Here is a 19694-nt window from a genome sequence, read left to right as displayed (position 1 = left end):
GACGAACCCGGTTCAATATGTTGCGGAGGAATCCATTTACCAGAGCCTTGGAACCACAGCAGGGGCGTTGTTTGAGGCCAAAAGGCATGACCAGATACCTCGTAGTGGCCCGTGGCCGTGTTGAAGCCGGTCTTCCACTCGTCCCCTCTGTATCCGCACCAGGTGGTAGGCGTTCTGTAGATCAGCTTGGAAAACACGTGGCCCCTGGAGGCTCGAAGGCTGAGGAAATAGTGTAGTGGTAACGGTTCCTAAACCATTGAGTCCCCAGTAGTCATGCACGGGTGCAGGGTCTTGTCCTTTTTCTCCATAAAGAAGAACCTTGCCCGGTGGGAGAGGAAGAGGACGGATAAATACAGAAGTAGGGAGTAGATGTAGGTTCATAGTTGGTCGGTCCTGACCGGGCGGCGTGGTGTTAGGGAGAAGGTCAATCAACAGTCATAGGGTTGGTGGGCGGAAGCAAAGTGGCCCGGGCCTTGCTGAACAACTCCCGGAGTCTCGGTACTCCGGGGATGGCGAGAGGTCCGGGGCACTTCCGAGCCCCAGAAAGACGTCCGGGGCAGGTTGCGCTGACTTCAGCAATGGGTGTGCAGAACGGACTCCAGCCCATGATGTACCCGTGAACAGTTGATGAGGGGATGTGTGCTGGAGTCAGGAGAATCAAAAACATGGAATCTGAGGAGACTTGATGAGCATAAAATGAATAGTCTCGCTGTGATTCCTGACACGTAGGTTGATGGGAGTGGTATTATGAGTGACCGGCCTATAGAGCGTCCACCAGCGTCTAACATCCTGGGAATGGAGGGGGCTGAGTTGGATGTTCACAGCCGGAGGGTTGCGTCCAAAAGCTTGCTTCGGCCCAGAGTCAATGAGAACTCAAAGAGATTTAGACTGGTTTCCCGCAGCAGAATTCCTCGTGTACCGATGGTGACTCCTTGGGAGGAGATGGCGTTGGCGTGTCTGCTGGATCAGTCATGGATAGTTCGTACTATCACGTTTCAAGGTAAAAGCAGATACAGACAACGTCGAATTAAGAACAGTTATTAATCAACAGGGGCAGGCAAAATACAGGTAAGAGAAAGCAGGGTCAAGTATCCAGATAGGTTGGACAAAGGTACAGGACGGCAGGCAGGCAGGGTCAGGGAGGCAGAGAGTCAGTAACATAGAAAGTGGGGAAGGTACAGGACGGCAGGCAGGTCAGGCAGGCAGAAAAGGTAAAACAGGAAAACTAGAAAACAGGAACAATCAAGAGACAGGAACAGAGGAAAAAACGCTGTAGGCTTGAAGAACAAACAAAACTGGCAATAGACAAACAGAGAACACAGGTATAAATACACAGGGGATAATGGAGAGAATGGGGACACCTGGAGGGGGGTGGAGACAACAAAGACAGATGAAACAGCATAGCGTGCTGTCTAACGTAATATTGACTGATAGAATCCTGATCATGAGAGATGGTGTGTTTGTGTGTGTACGCCTGAGAGAACGATTAAGCGTGTGTGTGCGCGTGTGTGTATGTGTGTGTGTCCAAACAGAACGGAATGGCCMTTGCGTGCGCACATGCTGATAACATTGTGTTGTAGCAGCTGGCAACAGGATCTTGGGGGTGAACTCRTATCTGACTGGATGCTTTGGGTGGAACAAAAGCGCTGAGTTCTGATACTCCTTTAACTCTCTCTCTTTCTTCACCCTTTCTTTCATCATCTCTACTTCCTTCTTTCATGTATTTATCTTTTCTTGTCTTTCTCATTGCTAAACACACAATTTCTTACTCTCCACCGCTTTCTCTTTCTCTCCACTGTGACTACAGCACCAGTTCCACTCTTTCTCTTTCCTCCATTGTATGAGCYATGAGCCTATCTTTCCTCCCACTGGCCCTTCAGCCCCACACAGTCACAGAGGAAGCTCTGGATTCACTTCTGCTCAAAATGGAGGGAACAATCAATCAGCTCTTTCCCCTCTCTTCTATGGCCTTGTCCCTTGTCCATTAAGTAAGTGTGTCTGTGTCTGTGTCTGTGTCTGTGTCTGTGCGTGCGTGCGTGTGTGGTTATGGCTGTGTCCAACAGGGTGGGATCTATAGCCAACACTGGTTGTTTGGAAGCATGATTAGGGGTGAGATCATTGGTGACTATAGAACAGGGATAAGGTGTAGCCGTCTATTGTGATGTACAGGAATGCTGGCATTTGTGACATCTGTGATTTTGAGAGTGGTCATATTTCTCCAGGGCCATATTTCTCCAGGGCCATCCCTGTGTGGGGTTTCTGTTTTGTTGTTTTTTAATTAAGGAATGTGCCTTTAACTAGTGTCAAATGCTGTGATACCACAATTATTAGACACATTAATAATATTTTGACTTACACAGTACAATGAAGCTCAATTTCATTCAAATCAAGCAAGATAACTTCACTTTGCTTAAAAACAAAAACGACAGTATATACAGTACCGGTCAAAAGTTTGGACACCTACTCGAGGCCCTGGGTCTGAACCCCGCCCTGTGCAACTGGGTCCTGGACTTCCTGGTGGGTCGCCCCCAGAAGGTAGGAAACATCACCTCCTCTTCGCTGATCCTCAACACTGGGGCCCCACAAGGGTGCGTGCTCAGCCCCCTCCTGTACTCCCTGTTCACCCATGACTRCGTGGYCAAGCACGCCTCCAACTCAATCATCAAGTTTGCAGACAACACAACAGTAGTAGGCTTGATTACCAACGATGACGAGACAGCCTACAGGGAGGAGGTGAGGGTTCTGGGAGTGTGGTGCCTGGAAAACAACCTCTCACTCAATGYCAACAAAACAAAGGAGATGWTTGTGGACTTCAGGAAACACCCCCCTATCTGCATCAACGGGAACGCAGTGGAGAAGGTGGAATGCTTCAAGTTCCTCGGCATACACATCACTGACAAACTGAAATGGACCACCCACAAAGATAATTTGGCTTGTCACCTAAAACCCTCTAAACCCCCTAAAACCCAATTTTTTACTGATGCACAATGGAAAGCATCCTGTCAGGCTGTATTACTGCCTGGTATGGCAACTGCACCGCCTGCAACCGCAAAGCTCTCCAGAGGGTGGTCTGCCCAACGCATTACCGGGGGCAACTACTCGCCATCCAGGACATCTATAGCACCCAATGTCACAGGAAGGTCAAAAGATTATCAAGGACATCAACCATCCGAGCCACTGCCTGTTCACCCCGCTATCATCCAGAAGGTGCCTATAGGCATAGACTAGGAATCACTGGCCACTTTAAAACTTCTTCGGGTTGGTGTCCCTTCCACGGGACGGTTGAGCTAATGTAGGCTAATGCGATTATCATGAGGTTGTAAGTAACAAGAACATTTCCCAGGACATGACATATCTGATATTGGCAGAAAGCTAAATTATTGTTAATCTAACTGCACTGTCCAATTTCAGTAGCTATTACAGTGAAATAATACCATGCTATTGCTTGAGGAGAGTGCACAGTTATGAACTTGAAAAGTTATTATAAACCAATTAGGCACATTTGGGCAGTCTTGATACAAAATGTGGAACGGAAATGCAATGGTTCATTGGATCAGTCTAAAAACTTTGCACGTACACTGCTGCCATCTAGTGGCCAAAATTTTAATTGCACCTGGGCTGGAATAACAGATTATGGCCTTTCTCTTGCATTTCAAAAATGATGGTACAAAAGAAAAACTAAAGAATGGTTGGTTATTTCTCTGTATTATCTTTTACCAGATCTATTGTGTTATATTCTCCTACATTCCTTTCACATTTCCATAACCTTCAAAGTGTTTCCTTTCAAATGGTACCAAGAATATGCATGTCCTTGCTTCAGGGCCTGAGCTACAGGCAGTTAGATTTGGGTATGTCATTTTAGGCGAAAATGGGGAAAAAAGGGGCGGATACTTAAGAGGAATGGAACACTAGTCACTTTAATAATGTTTGCATATCTGGCATTACTCATCTCATATGTATGTACTGTATTCTATACTATTCTACGGTATCTTAGTCACTTAATAATGTTTACATATCTTGTATTACTCATCTCATATGTATATACTGTATTCTATACTATTCTACGGTATCTTGGTCACTTAATGTTTACATATCTGGCATTACTCATCTCATGTGTATATACTGTTTTGTAGACTATTCTACGGTATCTCATTCACTTAATTAATAATGCTTACATACCTTGCATTACTCATCTCATATGTATATACTGTTTTTCTATACTATTCTACTGTATCTTAGTCCGGTCCACTCTGACATTGCTCGTCCATATGTATATAGTCTTAATTCATTCCTACTTAGATTTGTGTGTAATGGGTATATGTTGTGTAATTTGTTAGGTATTACCTGTTAGATATTACTGCACTGTCGGAGCTAGAAGCACAAGCATTTTGACACACCCGCAATAACATCTGCTAATCACGTGATTGTGACCATTAACATTTGATTTGATTTGACATACTCATTTCAGGGTTTTTCTTTATTTTAAGGAAGACACAGAGTTACCTCTACTGCAGAGGATATGTTTATTAGACTTAACTGCACCTCAGATTGCAGCCCAAATAAATGCTTCAGAGAGTTCAATTAACAGACACATCTCAACATCAACTGTTCAGAGGAGAAGTGTCAAAAGTTTGGACACACCTACTCATTCAAGGGTTTTTATTTATTTAGACTATTTTCTACATTGTAGAATAAGAGTGAAGACATCAAAACTATGAAATAACACATATGGAATCATGTAGTAACTAAAAAAGTGGTAAACAAATGAGAACATATTTTATATTTGAGATTATTCAAAGTAGCCACCCTTGGCCTTGATGACCACTTTGCACACCCTTGGCATTCTCTCAACCAGCTTCACCTGGAATACTTTTCCAACAGTCTTGAAGGAGTTCCCACGTATGCTGAGAACTTGTTGGCAGCTTTTCCTTCACTCTGCGGTCCAACTCATTCCAAACCATCTCAATTGGATTGAGGTCCGGTGATTGTGGAGGCCAGGTCATCTGATGCAGCACTCCATCACTCTCCTTCTTGGTCAAATAGCCTGGAGGTGTGTTGGGTCATTGTCGTGTTGAAAAACAAATGATAGTCCCACTAAGTGCAAACCAGATGAGATGGCATATTGCTGCAGAATGATGTGGTAGCCATGCTGGTTAAGTGTGCCTTGAATTCAAAATATATCACCGACAGTGTCACGGGCAAAGCACCCCCACACCATCACACCTCCTCCTCCATGCTTCACGGTGGGTACCACACCTGCAGAGATCATCCGTTCACCTACTCTGCGTCTCACAAAGACAAAGTGGTTGGAACAATAAATCTCAAATTTGGACTCCTCAGACCTAAGGACAGATTCCCACTGGTCTAATTGCTCGTGTTTCTTGGCCCAAGCAAGTCTCTTCTTATTATTGATGTCCTTTAGTAGTGGTTTCTTTGCAGCAATTCGACCAGAAAGGCCTGATTCTCGCAGTCTCCTCTGAACAGTTGATGTTGAAATGTGTCTGTTACTTGAACTCTGTGAATCATTTATTTGGGCTGCAATTTCTGATGCTGGTAACTCTAATGAACTTATCCTCTGCAGCAGAGGTAACTCTGGGTCATCCTTTCCTGTGGCAGTCCTCATGAGAGCCAGTTTCATCATAGCGCTTAACTTCTTATGGCTGCAAACCCGGTAACGGGATGATATGACAACAGCCAGTGAAAGTGCAGGGCGCCAAATTCAAAACAACAGAAATCTCATAATTAAAATTCCTCAGACATACATGTGTCTTATACCATTTTAAAGGTAATCTTGTTGTCAATTCCCACCCCAAGTGTCGATTTCAAATATGCTTTTCAGCGAAAGCACCACAAACGATTATGTTAGGTCACCACCAAGCCAAGAATAAGCACAGCCATTTTTCCAGCCAAAATAGCAGTCACAAAAAGCACATAGAGATAAAATTAATCACTAACCTTTGATGATCTTCATCAGATGACACTCATAGGACTTCATGTTACACGAATCATGTATGTTTTGTTTGATAAAGTTCATATTTATATAAAAAAAAGCTGAGTTTACATTGGCGTGTTACGTTCACTAGTTCCAAAAACATCCAGTGATTTTGCATAGCCACATCTATTCAACAGAAATACTCATCATAAATGTAGATGATAATACACATGGAACACACATACATATACACATAGAATTATAGATATACCTCTCCTTAATGCAACCGCTGTGTCAGATTTAAAAAAAAACTTTACGGCAAAGCAAACCATGCAATAATCTGAGACGGCGCTCAGAACTATAGTCAAATTAGCCGCCATGTTGGAGTCAACAGAAACCGGAAATTACATGATAAATATTCCCTTACCTTGTGAATCTTCATCAGAATGCACTCCAGGAATCCCAGGTCCACAATAAATGCTTGATTTGTTCGATAATGTCCACCATTTATGTCCAATTAGCTACTTTGGTTAGCGGTTTGCTAAAAATCCAAAGTCACAAAGCGCGTTCACTAAAACCTGACGAAATGTCCAAAAGTTCCGTAACAGTCAGTAGAAACATGTCAAACGATGTATGTGAATCAATCTTTAGAATGTTTGTAACATAAATCTTGAATAACGTTCCAACCGGAGAATTACATTGACTTCAGATGAGCGATGGAACGAGCTCCCTCTTATGTGAAACGCCATGAACGCGCATGGTGAACGCGCATGGTGAAAGCATGGTCACCTCATGGCAGTGGTGACTAATTCTCTCTCATCCGGCCCCCTCACAGTAGAGTCATCAGACAAAGTTCTACAGACTGTTGACATCTAGTGGAAGCCGTAGGAAGTGAAAACTCATCCATATCTCGCTGGGATTTTAATGGGAGCTTGGTTGAAAATCCACCACCTCAGAATTTCCACTTCCTGTTTGAATCTTTTCTCATATATGAGTTCTGTTATACTCACAGACATAATTCAAACAGTTTTAGAAACTTCAGAGTGTTTTCTATCCAATACTAATAATATGCATATATTAGCAACTATGACTGAGGAGCAGGCCGTTTACTCTGGCACCCTGTGCACCTTTCATCCAGCTACTCAATACTGCCCCTGCAGCCATAAGAAGTTAATGGTTTTTGCGACTGCACTTGAAGAATTGTTCAAAGATCTTGAAATTTCAGATTGACTGACCTTCATGTCTTAAAGTAATGATGGACTGTCGTTTCTCTTTGCTTATTTGAGCTGTTCTTGATATAATATGGACTGTGGTCTTTTACCAAATAGGATATCTTCTCTATACCACCCCTACCTTGTCACAACACAATGATTGGCTCAAATATATTAAGAAGAAAATAAATTCCAAAGATGAACTTTTAACAAGGCACACCTGTTTAATTGAAATTAATTCAGGTGACTACCTCATGAAGCTGGTTGAGAGATGCCAAGCGTGTACGAAGCTGTCATCAAGACAAAGGGTGGCTACTTTGAAGAATCTGAAATCTAAAATATATTTGATTTGTTTAACACTTTTTTGGTTACTACATGATTCCATATGTGTTATTTCATAGTTTTGATGTCTTCAGTATTATTCTACATATGTGAAAAATAGTAAAAATCTTGGAATGTAGGGTGGTCCAAACTTTTGACTGGTACTGTCTATGTGCACATTTTAGTTTCACTGCATTCCATGACATCAACTAACATCAACACAACAAACACAACAAAAAAAATACCCAAATTAAAGTTTGGTTGAGAGGGTGAGATAACAGTTTATTATACATGCAATGCATCATTGCTGCCCTGGCTTTGTCCCACTCCAACTAAAACATCGTTTCCACTGGAAGGCAGCAAAGAGGGACCATCCTCCATCCATTCGCTCCATCCATTCCCTATGCCCCCACACACCAGTGTAAGTGAGCTGAATCGGCCAAATCCTTCTTATTGTGGTTGGTATCTCTGGTATGAAGAGAGAAGAGAGCGTCCGCCTGGGTGTCATCAAAAGACTGATCCTGGAATAGAGATTAATGGGATTATGACACGAAAACGGATGAGGGGAATCAATGTGGAGACTGGACTTCATAACTGACAGACAGAGAGACCCACTGTGCAGCACCCAAAGATCAAGAAGAATACATATAGCCATATTATCACAGTGCAAGAAATAGCTCTAAGAAATAACCTCAGTGCTTTGGGTATTGGGTACTGCTAAATAAATTCATGCAGGTGSGATATCCTAAGAGAGAGACACTAGTCTGCGTTGTTATGCCTGTTTAAATGGCTGCTCTGTCCTATTTCCATAAAGGGTGCAATGAAAGCCAGACCCACTCGCACTAGCATGCTTCCCCTMMAAATGACTACTACATGCTAGCGTRAGAGTCCCCTCTGGCCTTCATTTCCCCTAATGCCTTGCATCCTCTCGATCCCAAATCATCGCATCATTCTGGGATCGTCAGCTAAATCGCAACCCCAAGAGCAGGAAACGTGTGGCGCGACGGCGTGTAGGCAGATAAGCGTAAGATAACTTTGTTGGCGGGATAGTCCTCCGCTTAGCGACGAGTAGGTGCTTCATTGGCACAATCTGGGCTCACGCCTCAGCGCCCTTGCTCAATAGAGCCCGCATGCCCCATCATGACATCATGCTTTTGTGCAAAATCCCTGCGCCATTCACAGCCCTGAATTCGGCTTAGGTCGTTAGCACTGGCAATATCAACAAGTAGTGCCATTAACAGACAAGTACAGCGCGGAGAACTAGCCCCGTTAGCCTACATGTGTCTCTGTACCTGGATACCCTTTCAAATTCACTTTAGGGAAAGTAAGCGGAAAACTGRTTATTGATGCACAAGATGTAGGGACAACAATGTAAAAGCTGTAAAAAAAAAAATGGCAGCTTCATTTTGTTCCTGAGATGAAACATTAACCAAACTACACGGTCAGAACTAGCAGGCATCCTTGACCCACTACTGTCTGGTCTGACTCTTCCCTCAGTCTAGTGCTATGACCTCCATGACCCCAGCCTCAATGTGCTGAAGGGCATCACTACTGCTGGCTGTCCTGTGTTCTCGCACAACCGATTTTTCTCACCGAAATACATTTAGACTWGATATGTTTTGAAATACAGCATTATACTTTTTCTTCTGTAATATCATATAGTTGGACCAGTTATATAGTCACTCRAAGACTCTAACCCATGCTTTCCACCTCCAGTCATCAAACACTTCAGATAAAATGGGATATAATGAAGAGCTTATTTCCAAAACGCACCAATTTTTTACATTTSTGKTTTTTTTTTWKTWGAAATTATTGCTTATGGGTACCTTCATGTGGATGTAAAATATGACAAATTCTTAGATTTAAAATATATRTATTTTAGATGTGCATGAAAATGTGKTTTTTTTGCAAAACGCTATACAGTATATAAATAGTTTAGCTGGAATGGAATATTCATATCCTGTATATTTGTCTGTGATATGTGGTTGTCTCACCAAGCTTTTTCAAGAGGAATGCATTTACTGTAAGTTGCTCTGGATAAGAGCATCTGCTAAATTACAAAATGTCAAATGGAAATGTTTTACATACAGATCTYGTATTACTGTATTGAATAATATTATTATTATAATGTTTTATATTGATGTCACAAATGTATCATTTGTGCAGTTCTTTATAAAATAGTTTYGTTAWTTGTTACATTTGACTGTGTAAAACCTAGCAGTACTACTTATTTCTCTGAGGGGCGGATATATAGCATTTTGCAAAAAAAACATSATTATTTGTCAATCTGAAATGAAACCATCATGTGATATATTGTAAACCTATACTGTACATGTTTATCATTGAACAACCCCATGCCATGATTATATAGTGACAGACAAACATTTCTGATATATAGCGTTTTTGGAATGATAACTTCCTATCTAGAGGGATGATGGAACTTTTTGTGGGGGCATATTGCAATCCATGGAACTGATACTTACAGCTGTGGCAAAGAAAATATGCAGTATTCTACTTAAAAACAAGTCGGGTCATCAGCAAGCCCCTCATATACCGAGGGCCCACTGTCGCACTTCAGCCAAGAGAGACAGAAGGTATCATCTGCAGATTGCTTTCTCATGTGGATGAAAAAGTACGTCCTGTTGTGGATCCAATAGAATCAGCAGAGAGGATGTGGTTTTGTGATTTATGACCTGAGGCCACGCCTGTTGAAACCGGTTTTAAGTACAACTTTAGTAACACCCTTATTTTTTTTTTTTTGTTTTTTAATTTTTTTTGCCTAAAATGACATACCAAATATAACTGTCTGTACTCAGGCCCTGAAGCAAGGATATGCAATTCTTTATAGCATTTGAAAGGAAACACTTTGAAGTTTTTTAAATGTGAGTTAATGAAGGAGAATTTAACACATTAGATCTGGTAAACGATAATACAAACAAAAAAACATGTGTTTTCCTTTTTTTTCTCCATTATCTTTGAATGCAGGAGAAAGGCCATCATATAATATTGCAGTTTAGGCGGCATTTAGATTTTAGCCACTAGATGGCAGCAGTGTGTGTGCAAAGTTTCAGATTGGTCAATTGATACATTTTCAAGTACATAACTATAGAGAACATACAAAAATAATAATGGTAATACAAAATTTATTTTAACACACTCCCAGGAATGTCATACAGATGGATCATTAGTTATACACTAACTTTCACACATCTAGAGATGGCCGGGCGGGGTGGGTGTGGAGCCAGAGACAGCAGGGTTTCAAACTGTAGAACCCAGTTCCTACATTTGAATTGAAAAATTGATTTTGTATCAAATAAACTACGCTATATTTTATCTCTGGAACCCCCAGGATGACAAATCAGAGCAACATTACTGAATGCAAGTATATTATTGACCTTCGGAGGTCAATGTATCAAACAGTAAACGTTTTTTTGTTGTTGTGCACTCTCCTCAAACAATAGCATGGTCTTTTTTCACTGTAATAGCTACTGTAAATTGGACAGTGCAGTTAGATTAACAACCATTTAAGCTTTCTGCACATATAAGACATGTCTATGTCCCAGGAAAGTTTGCTGTTACTTACAACTGTCCATGCTATCACATTAGCGCAACGTTAGCTCAACCCCCGATAGTTAAGCCATGGAGGTATGTGTTATTATTGTTATAATATTATATCAATTAATAATATGATACATTTTCTATGTGTCAATTTTTCAACTGTTCTCAAAATGACCGATATTAGCTCCGGTTACATTATAAGACGATACTAACACATCATAAGCAGTTCAAAGGTACTTATTACAAGGCTTATGCATAATGATGCACTCATATGCATTACACCCCTGTACACCAAAGTGTTAACCCCATATCTAACACATTAGGTAGCCCACATGTACAATCTTATGTCTTATTTTTGTTTGAGTACGACTAAACATTGCAGACAATAACATCAGATAATGTGGTAGTTTGTGTACACCCATTGGGGTGCTCTGGCACCCCAATGGTGGAACAAACTCCCTCACCGAGCCAGACAGGGAGTCAATCCCACCTTCCGGAGACACCTGAAACCCACCTCTTCAAGGAATACCTAGGATAGGATTAAAGTAATCCTTCTGACCCCCCCCCCCCCTTAAACAGCTAAAATGATAGATGCACTATTGTAAAGTGGTTGTTTCCACTGGATGTCATAAGGTGAATGCACCACTTTGTAAGTCGCTCTGGATAAGAGCGTCTGCTAAATGACTTAAATGTAAATGTAAAAATTTAACACTGGGGCCAAGCTAAATATACAAATAAAATAAAGATGCAATAAAAAGAATTCATAGACAAATACAATAATAGCAATACAGAAATATCGGAGCATTCTATGGCGCAGAATACTTTGCAATAACATGGTAACAACGGAAATAGGTAATTTAGCGCTTTCCAGCTCTGATGCCATTTTACTACATTACATAGTAACTGTATTTGGATAACAAACCATGGTCTGTTAGGTTAACACTCTACAGATCGGTGGGTCCCGCCGGGACGGTTGAGCTAACGTAGGCTAATACGATTATCATGAGGTTGTAAGTAACAAGAACATTTCCCAGGACATAGACATATCGGATAGTGGCAGAAATTCTTGTTAATCAACTGCACTGTCCAATTTACAGTAGCTATTACAGTGAAATAAACCTGCTATTGCTTGAGGAGAGTGCACAGTTATGAACTTGAAAAGTTATTAATAAACCAATTAGGCACATTTGGGCAGTCTTGATTCAAAATGTGGAACTGAAATGCAATGGTTCRTTGGATCAGTCTAAAACTTTGCACATACACTGCTGCCACCTAGGGGCCAAAATCTAAATTGCGTCTGGGCWGGAATAATACATTATTACATTACATTATTCTCTTGCATTTAAAAAATGATGGTACAAAAAAGTAGAAAAAATGTTTGGTTTTTCCTTTGTATTATTTTTTACCAGATCTAATGTGCTATATTCTCCTACATTCATTTCACATTTCCAAAAACKTCAAAGTGTTTCCTTTCAAATGGTATCAAGAATATGCATATCCTTGCTTCAGGTCCTGAGCTACAGGCAGTTAGATTTGGGTATGTCATTTTAGGCGAAAATGTGCAAATTTCTACCGAGATGTCTGTACATCTGAAATAGCTGCTGTAAAGTTAATTGTTGTCTTTGAGGGACACGTTTAGCCATTGAGTGTACGATATCTTGATGAACATCCATATACACAGATGTAGTGGAAATGCAAATAAATTAACATTAGCAAATAATTGTTAAGTCTTTTGTCTCTTTATAACATTTGGCCTGCTTACAGTTTCCTGGGAACATCATAAGATAAACTGTTTAGACGGTAGAAGAATATCGTTGTCATAGTATATGTTTCYCACATCTCTACATTTTTGTGGGTYACAGCTGACCAAACCAACGCCTGACCTTTTTGACATAGAAAAATCCAAGAACAAAATTTGAAAAGCTTCATACCTGGATGTTTTAAATAAAGTGTTACCAATATTTATTTTGATTATGAGCAAACCAAAGTCCTGTTTTTTGGTTAGATCATACACTCCTAGGCATTTATACAATCGCCCACAGAAACAAGGATGACCTGACCTTACAATCAACATTGTTGATCAATACCAACAAAATGTAAACTTTCTCAAAAAAATCACACACATTTTAGAACAGTGTACAGTATATTATTTATTGCTGATCACAGTACATTCAACATGAAACGTCTAATTCACCAATAAACAATCTACATCAGTTGATATATCTCTCTTTCTAACCAAGTCAGTAAACAGCTTTATTGTCAGCAGCAGGCTCRTTAGGATGTGCCTTGCCTGTCCTCCTTCCCCTGCCTAATATAAAACCATTCAATAGGACACACCATGTATATTGTACACTACATGAGTTGGTATCATTCCCAACTGCGRTGTCCCATACATTCCCATTTGTGTTGGGTGATCCCATTGTTTTCTGCGTCACCACACGTCGCCCGGCGAATAAAGGCTGTCTGGCTCCCAGCTTAAATATTGCAGCAAACTAAAAACCAACCATCAGACTCGATTCATTCACTTCTGCTCAGTGGTGCGACAAGGACTAGGGGCCTTAGGTGGGAAAGAGAGAGGAAAAAAGTTCACTTCACACCATTGGGTGCCAAGAGAAGGGGAACACAACTACACTGGAGCTCTCACTGTGGCAAGTTGCCCATTTGTTAACTTTCACCAATATTATATGCGTGTTTCTGGAATAATTTATYCTGGGATTGATTATTTATATAGAGTTTAGAGAGTTAMGGTGTTTATTGCTATGGTGTTTGTWGCWAAAATGTGCWTTTGGACTGTTGGTTTTAGTCATTTGGGGTGAGGCAAAGAGGCATGCAGCGATTTTGTGTTTGCGCYCTCTGGATTTGACCAAGAGTGAGTGAGTGTGGCTCATCATTGCTGTAGTTAGCTAGCAGCAATGTAGCTAGCTATAAAGAACATTTTTGATTGWTATATGGGGATYGACAAAGGAGAGTTGTGGATGCAACACAAKGATTTCTTTGTYGTCAGATCGATTTATAACTTGCTTTTCTCTTCTCCAACCCTCAATATGTAGCGCTGATCGTTGATCATGGGTGACTGGAGCTTCTTGGGAAACATATTAGAGGAAGTAAATGAACACTCGACGGTGATTGGGAGGGTGTGGCTCACAGTGCTCTTCATCTTCCGGATCCTCATCCTGGGCACAGCCGCTGAGTTTGTGTGGGGCGACGAGCAGTCGGATTACGTGTGCAACACCCAGCAGCCTGGTTGCGAGAACGTGTGCTACGACGAGGCTTTCCCCATCTCGCACATCCGTCTGTGGGTTCTCCAGATCATCTTTGTGTCTACACCCTCGCTGGTGTACGTGGGCCACGCYGTGCACTATGTCCACATGGAGGAGAAGCGCAAGGAGCGCGAGGAGGCTGAGTTGAACCGCCAGCAGGAGCTGAGTGAGGAGAGGCTGCCGCTAGCGCCTGACCAGGGCAGTGTGCGCACCACCAAGGAGACCAGCACCAAGGGCAGCAAGAAGTTCAGGCTGGAGGGCACCCTGCTGAGGACCTACATCTGYCACATCATCTTCAAGACGCTATTCGAGGTGGGATTCGTGGTGGGCCAGTACTTCCTGTACGGATTCCGCATCCTGCCGCTGTACCAGTGCAGCCGCTGGCCCTGCCCCAACACCGTGGACTGCTTCGTGTCGCGCCCCACCGAGAAGACTGTCTTCATCATCTTCATGTTGGCTGTGGCATGTGTCTCGCTCTTCCTCAACTTCGTGGAGATCAGCCACCTGGGCCTGAAGAAGATCCGCTTCGTGTTCAGCAAGCCGGCGCCCCAGACCCAGGGCGGTCAGGACGGCGAAAGCCAGAGCCCCCCTGAGGAAAAGAGCCTGCACTCCATGGCCGTGTCGTCCATCCAGAAGGCCAAGGGCTACCGGCAGCTGGAGGAGGACAAGCCCRCATCGCACTTCTTCCCCTTAACAGAGGTGGGCATGGAGGCAGGCAGGCTGCCCGTACCTTACCAGGCGGAAAGTGAGAACGTCTCTAAAGTGTACGACGAGTCTTTGCCTTCCTACGTCCAGACCACTGGGGCGGAGGTGAGGGTCCTACCGGAAAGCGGCGAGGACGAGGGCCCCGCGGACCCCGACGTGGAGGCTACCGACACGATAGCAGACACCAGACCACTCAGCAGTTTAAGCAAAGCCAGCAGCAGGGCAAGGTCAGACGATTTGACAGTATGAAAGTGAAATCAATGTGAAAAAGCATGGGAGCAAAGCAGAGCCTTAACTCTCGCTGTGAGGGAAGTTAACATCAGCTTGTTATTCTGTAAAAAGAGTTTAAAATGCTGTGCAATGTGCAAGGAGCCTTTAGTTTTAAAAGAAAGATAAACTTGTATTTTATAAGACAGCATTTTTTGTACTGTTTTTATCAATCTATTTAAAAGGTAACMRAAAGAAAAAAGGTMATTTTCAGCAGGATTTGTATCGTACAAGAGGAGGTTATTATTTAACAAAAATGTGCTGTTTTTTAATTCACATATTTTCTATCAAGAGTTATAACCAAAACGCCTCCGATGTTTACATTTTTTGACTAGCCATTTAGCTTGATGTTAAATGTTATATTTCTATTGAGSAAGTTATGTTTGCAGTACTGTCAGGGTTACACTTGAGCGTGTGTGTATGTATTACAATCATTTCACCTCATCTACTCAAACGTATACAAGTAATTTATTTCGCCTAATAGACCTACAGTATGTGTAGAAAGCTGTATAATGTCAATTAGATTGATTTTTTTTTTTATCTGTGAGGGGAAACATCACATTCTCATAGAATTGCAAACAACATCAAAAAAATTAAAAAAGAAAGGACCACTGGTTAAATGAAAATTGACATCAATCTTGGCATTTACGTTTTTAATCCACAGCATGTATCAAAAAACCTTGATAAACATATTTTATTGATAACTATGGGAACCATGGAAACCACTGTGGACCAAATACTTTCTTCCCTTCCTCTACACACAGCCGCCATGATGATAAAGATCTTGCCCTATCAGCACAAAGTATTGTTGAACAAGAGAGAATAAAATAACAAACTCATATTCACATGAATATGTGAATAATAGGCCTGTTGCCTTCCTTGACAAAGTTCGAAAGAAAACGACTTTTTGATTCCATCTCGTGAAATGTTACAACCATAAGCAGTGTAGCCAAAGTGCTCAGTTCGCAATGTATATTTCAAAACTGTAAGGAAATGTCAGACTAAGGGCCTCGCAATGAATTCATTTACACAGTGGTCAACACACTAACGTCTATCATGTCGGGTCAGGTGTGGACACAGATCAACCAAGAGTCATATTGTCAGGCAATATGCCATCTTGCTTTACCGATGTTCATATGTACAAATATATGAYGAAGAGGTCATCTTTTAAATTGTATTSGTTATCCAGTTGATTGATTTGTGCTACAAATGAAAACTRTACATATCAGAAACCCATTGACACTAATTCTGCTAACTGGACAGTGGCAGAASCTAAATGCTGAAGTGAAACAATTWACGGGCCTTAAAATCAACCTTGCTTTTCAACTACRGAAACAKTTATTACTGTAAGTGCCTCAAGGATATACTTCCTGATACTTGTCTTCAGTCTGTCTGAGCCTTTCTATATTGTGACGTTGAAACATCATRTTGTGAAATTGGAGGTTGAACTGTGTGTCTAAATGGAATGTCTGTAATGTTTTTATGAGCGTCAATTGATTCCATGTTAGTTTTGCCGCTTTTATATCTATTTTCGTTATTTTACAAAAAATGCTATTTAAAACGGTTTAGTGGTTAAGACATTGTTGCTCTGGGAACTGCTCTACTGTTGTTCATTTGAAATAAATCCCAATTCTATTTTAGGTTATTCAAACATACAGTTTAGAGAAATAGAATCCCCCTCCTATCTTCCTTCCTCAAAGTYTGGCATATGTGTTACCCATCACCCTACTTTAGAAAAACACCAGGGTTGTGTTGAWTAGGCACCAAACGGACAAAAACAGACAAACAGAAAGGAAGTACTGTAACTGGTTTGTTTTCGTTTGCTTTGGCAAAARCATTTTAAAACGTGTTCCGTTGTGTGCCCAAATGAACAGGACCCAGACCAGAGTACACCACGCTCCAGATAATGTGCCTTTTAAGACTGATTCGAACACTGATTTCTCTCTGATGAACATTTCAATGGTGCTTTCATTCCGACTAAGTCCTATCATTTCGCCGGAGGCCGAATGATTCAGCAATCAGTATCGCCATCAACACATTGCAACAAATAATGAGAGGCGTTTAGCACAATCACCAGCCAGAGGAGGTAAAGCAAACATTTCTGAGTGCTGATATAGTTGGGAAAGTAATGCTTCCACGGAGGGGGGAGTATTGAGCCTTGTTCAACCAACAAACGCAAACCATCTCAGTATAGTGCAGTGGCCCCTCAACCCCCTGTCCTAGACAAGACGCTACAAGCTGCACGGTTATCAACTTAGCCCAAAGCTCAGATATGTGTGTAATGTGAACAGGGCAGACACTCACTTCTGAGATTTAAAAATTAAATCCAAAACGAATTCATGAGATTGGTAATGTATCCAGTTTAAACATTTAGCCATGCTGAAAGTAGTCTGCCTTGCTGCCCTGCTCATCTGAATGTCAGTAGGTATATTGAGATCTTAGTAATATTGGGATATCAGTAGGAAATATCAGAGGAATATTAGTTTCTTATTAAGCTGTGTACATTCCAATAATCAAGAGACAGACGAGGGCGTGCGACTTCAAACCTCAACGTAGGGTTCAGTGTCCTAGCGGTATCAAAGTCATTCTTTTATTCCGTTTTTACAATGAAAATAAGTATTCTTAGTCTTAGAAGAAAAAATAAACGTTTTACTAACTTGTAGTTCTATTTTGCTCATAGTTGTGTGCAAAGTATCATATTTTTGAAACTGTGGAACAAGGCAAATAAAAGGTCAGGTGTGGTCAAGAGGTGCCGCCTCCTTGTCTTTTCTGCATCACACATACAGACTTGGGTTACACACACACACACACACACACACACCACACACACACACACACACACACACCACACACACACACACACACCACACACACACACACACACACACACAGTAGGTATTGTAATTGCAAGTATAAAAGGCATGACTTTCATCAATTGTATCGGTGTGTAAAACATTTCACCTGACCTAAAACCCTTACATTTCACAATTCGATGGTACTCTGAGTGTTTGCTTGTCAAATACTGTGATAAATGCAACACATTTTTGGTTGTTACTGTAGGCCAAATATACTCACAAAAAGCTTGTTATTGAGAAGCATGTTACTATACATGTGAAAAGACAATATGTCTCATCACAGCAGCAGAAAACTAAACTCTTGATCAGCTTAGATTGTTGTAGTAGTGTAGTCATAGCAAGCAACATGATGGCTGGGCATAGAGCATAGTATGCCTTCAAACTCTAAAGTAGCACAGTATCTTATGTTTTATTGGAATTCCTACCATTTACTACCAGTGTGTGTGTGTGCATGTGTGTGTGGCTGCATTTACACAAGCAGCCCAATTCAGATTTTTCTCCTCACTAATTGGTCTTTTGACCAATCGAGAACAGCTCTGAAAAAGATCTGATGTGAAAAGGTCTGATGGGATTGGTCAAAATACCACTTAGTGGGAAGAAATGTGAATTCGGCTACCTTTGTAAATGCAGCCTCAGTGTCTCTGTGTGTCTCCGACATTTGGAAAGTTTACTGACAAATCTTTTGTTTCCATCAGGACTGTTATGACATTTTTTTATCTGACATGTACTTGACTGGCATAAAAAGGTTGGATGGAAACCTGGTTACTGGCTGCCAGCTCCGTGGGCGCATAGGTCATGCGAACATTGCTTCGATTGTTTTGCCAGCTATTTGCTATGAGGGGGAACTGCCCCAATGAAATCGCATTGCTCGCGCCAGATGGTTTACTTCCACCACAGTAAAAAAAATATATACTTTAGATTTTCTCAATTCGCTCCTCGAGGTCCTAGGATGATGAGAGAGATGTTTCGTTTTGTTGCGTTTTTTACTTTCGGTTTTTGTACACCAGCTTCAAACAACTGGAAATACAATATTTTTGGTTATGGAAAATGTATTTCACAGCGGTTTAGATGGTACAATGATTCTCTACATTATAGTTCCTTGTTTTGTCACAAACTGAAATTAGGCGAACTATTTGAATTTTAGCAACCATGAAATGGCGGAGGAATTTCTGAATAGTGTATCTTTAACAGGAGTTAAATGAAGGAGGCATTGTGCTGTTTTCAGGTGGTTTAGGGACCATCGTTAAAGTGCAATACATGTTCTGAAATAAATACTATTATAAAAAAATTTTTTGAATTTCTGTGCACCGGCTGGGTTCACAAAAATTGATCTGAAAGGAAAAGTGTGAAAAACCCTTAATGAAAGGAGAGAACATAGACCAATAGGAAAGAAGAAGGCGTCTAAACATAAAAATATGGCCTGGTGGGTGATAACAACGGAGTGCAATATAAAGGGGAGTAATCAGGGAGGTTGATGAATCCAGGTGTACCTAAATGAGGTCGGGTGTGCGTAGGATGGGTTGCCACCCGTGAACCGGTAGTTTAGTAACACGCCGGCGACTTCGAGCATGGAGAGGGGAGCGGG

The 19694-nt window shown here is 41.4% G+C and overlaps 1 protein-coding gene across 1 annotated transcript in view; it reads left to right on the top strand.

Moving 5' to 3' along the window:
- The first annotated feature begins 13523 nt into the window (after positions 1–13523).
- LOC111971001 (gap junction alpha-8 protein-like) overlaps positions 13524–19694 on the top strand; it is a 27872-nt gene continuing 21701 nt past the window's right edge. Inside the window, exons 1-2 of the mRNA XM_023997795.2 lie at positions 13524–13670; positions 14073–15214. Of these exons, the coding sequence (XP_023853563.1) occupies positions 14088–15214 (1127 nt within the window). The 5' untranslated portion in view covers positions 13524–13670; positions 14073–14087. The remainder of the gene's footprint in view (positions 13671–14072; positions 15215–19694) is intronic.

The sequence above is a fragment of the Salvelinus sp. IW2-2015 genome, linkage group LG12 (assembly GCF_002910315.2).
Source record: "Salvelinus sp. IW2-2015 linkage group LG12, ASM291031v2, whole genome shotgun sequence".
Classification (NCBI taxonomy): domain Eukaryota; kingdom Metazoa; phylum Chordata; class Actinopteri; order Salmoniformes; family Salmonidae; genus Salvelinus; species Salvelinus sp. IW2-2015.
The sequence above is the reverse complement of the archived record's forward strand: the minus strand, read 5'-3'. Positions and strand labels throughout refer to the sequence as shown.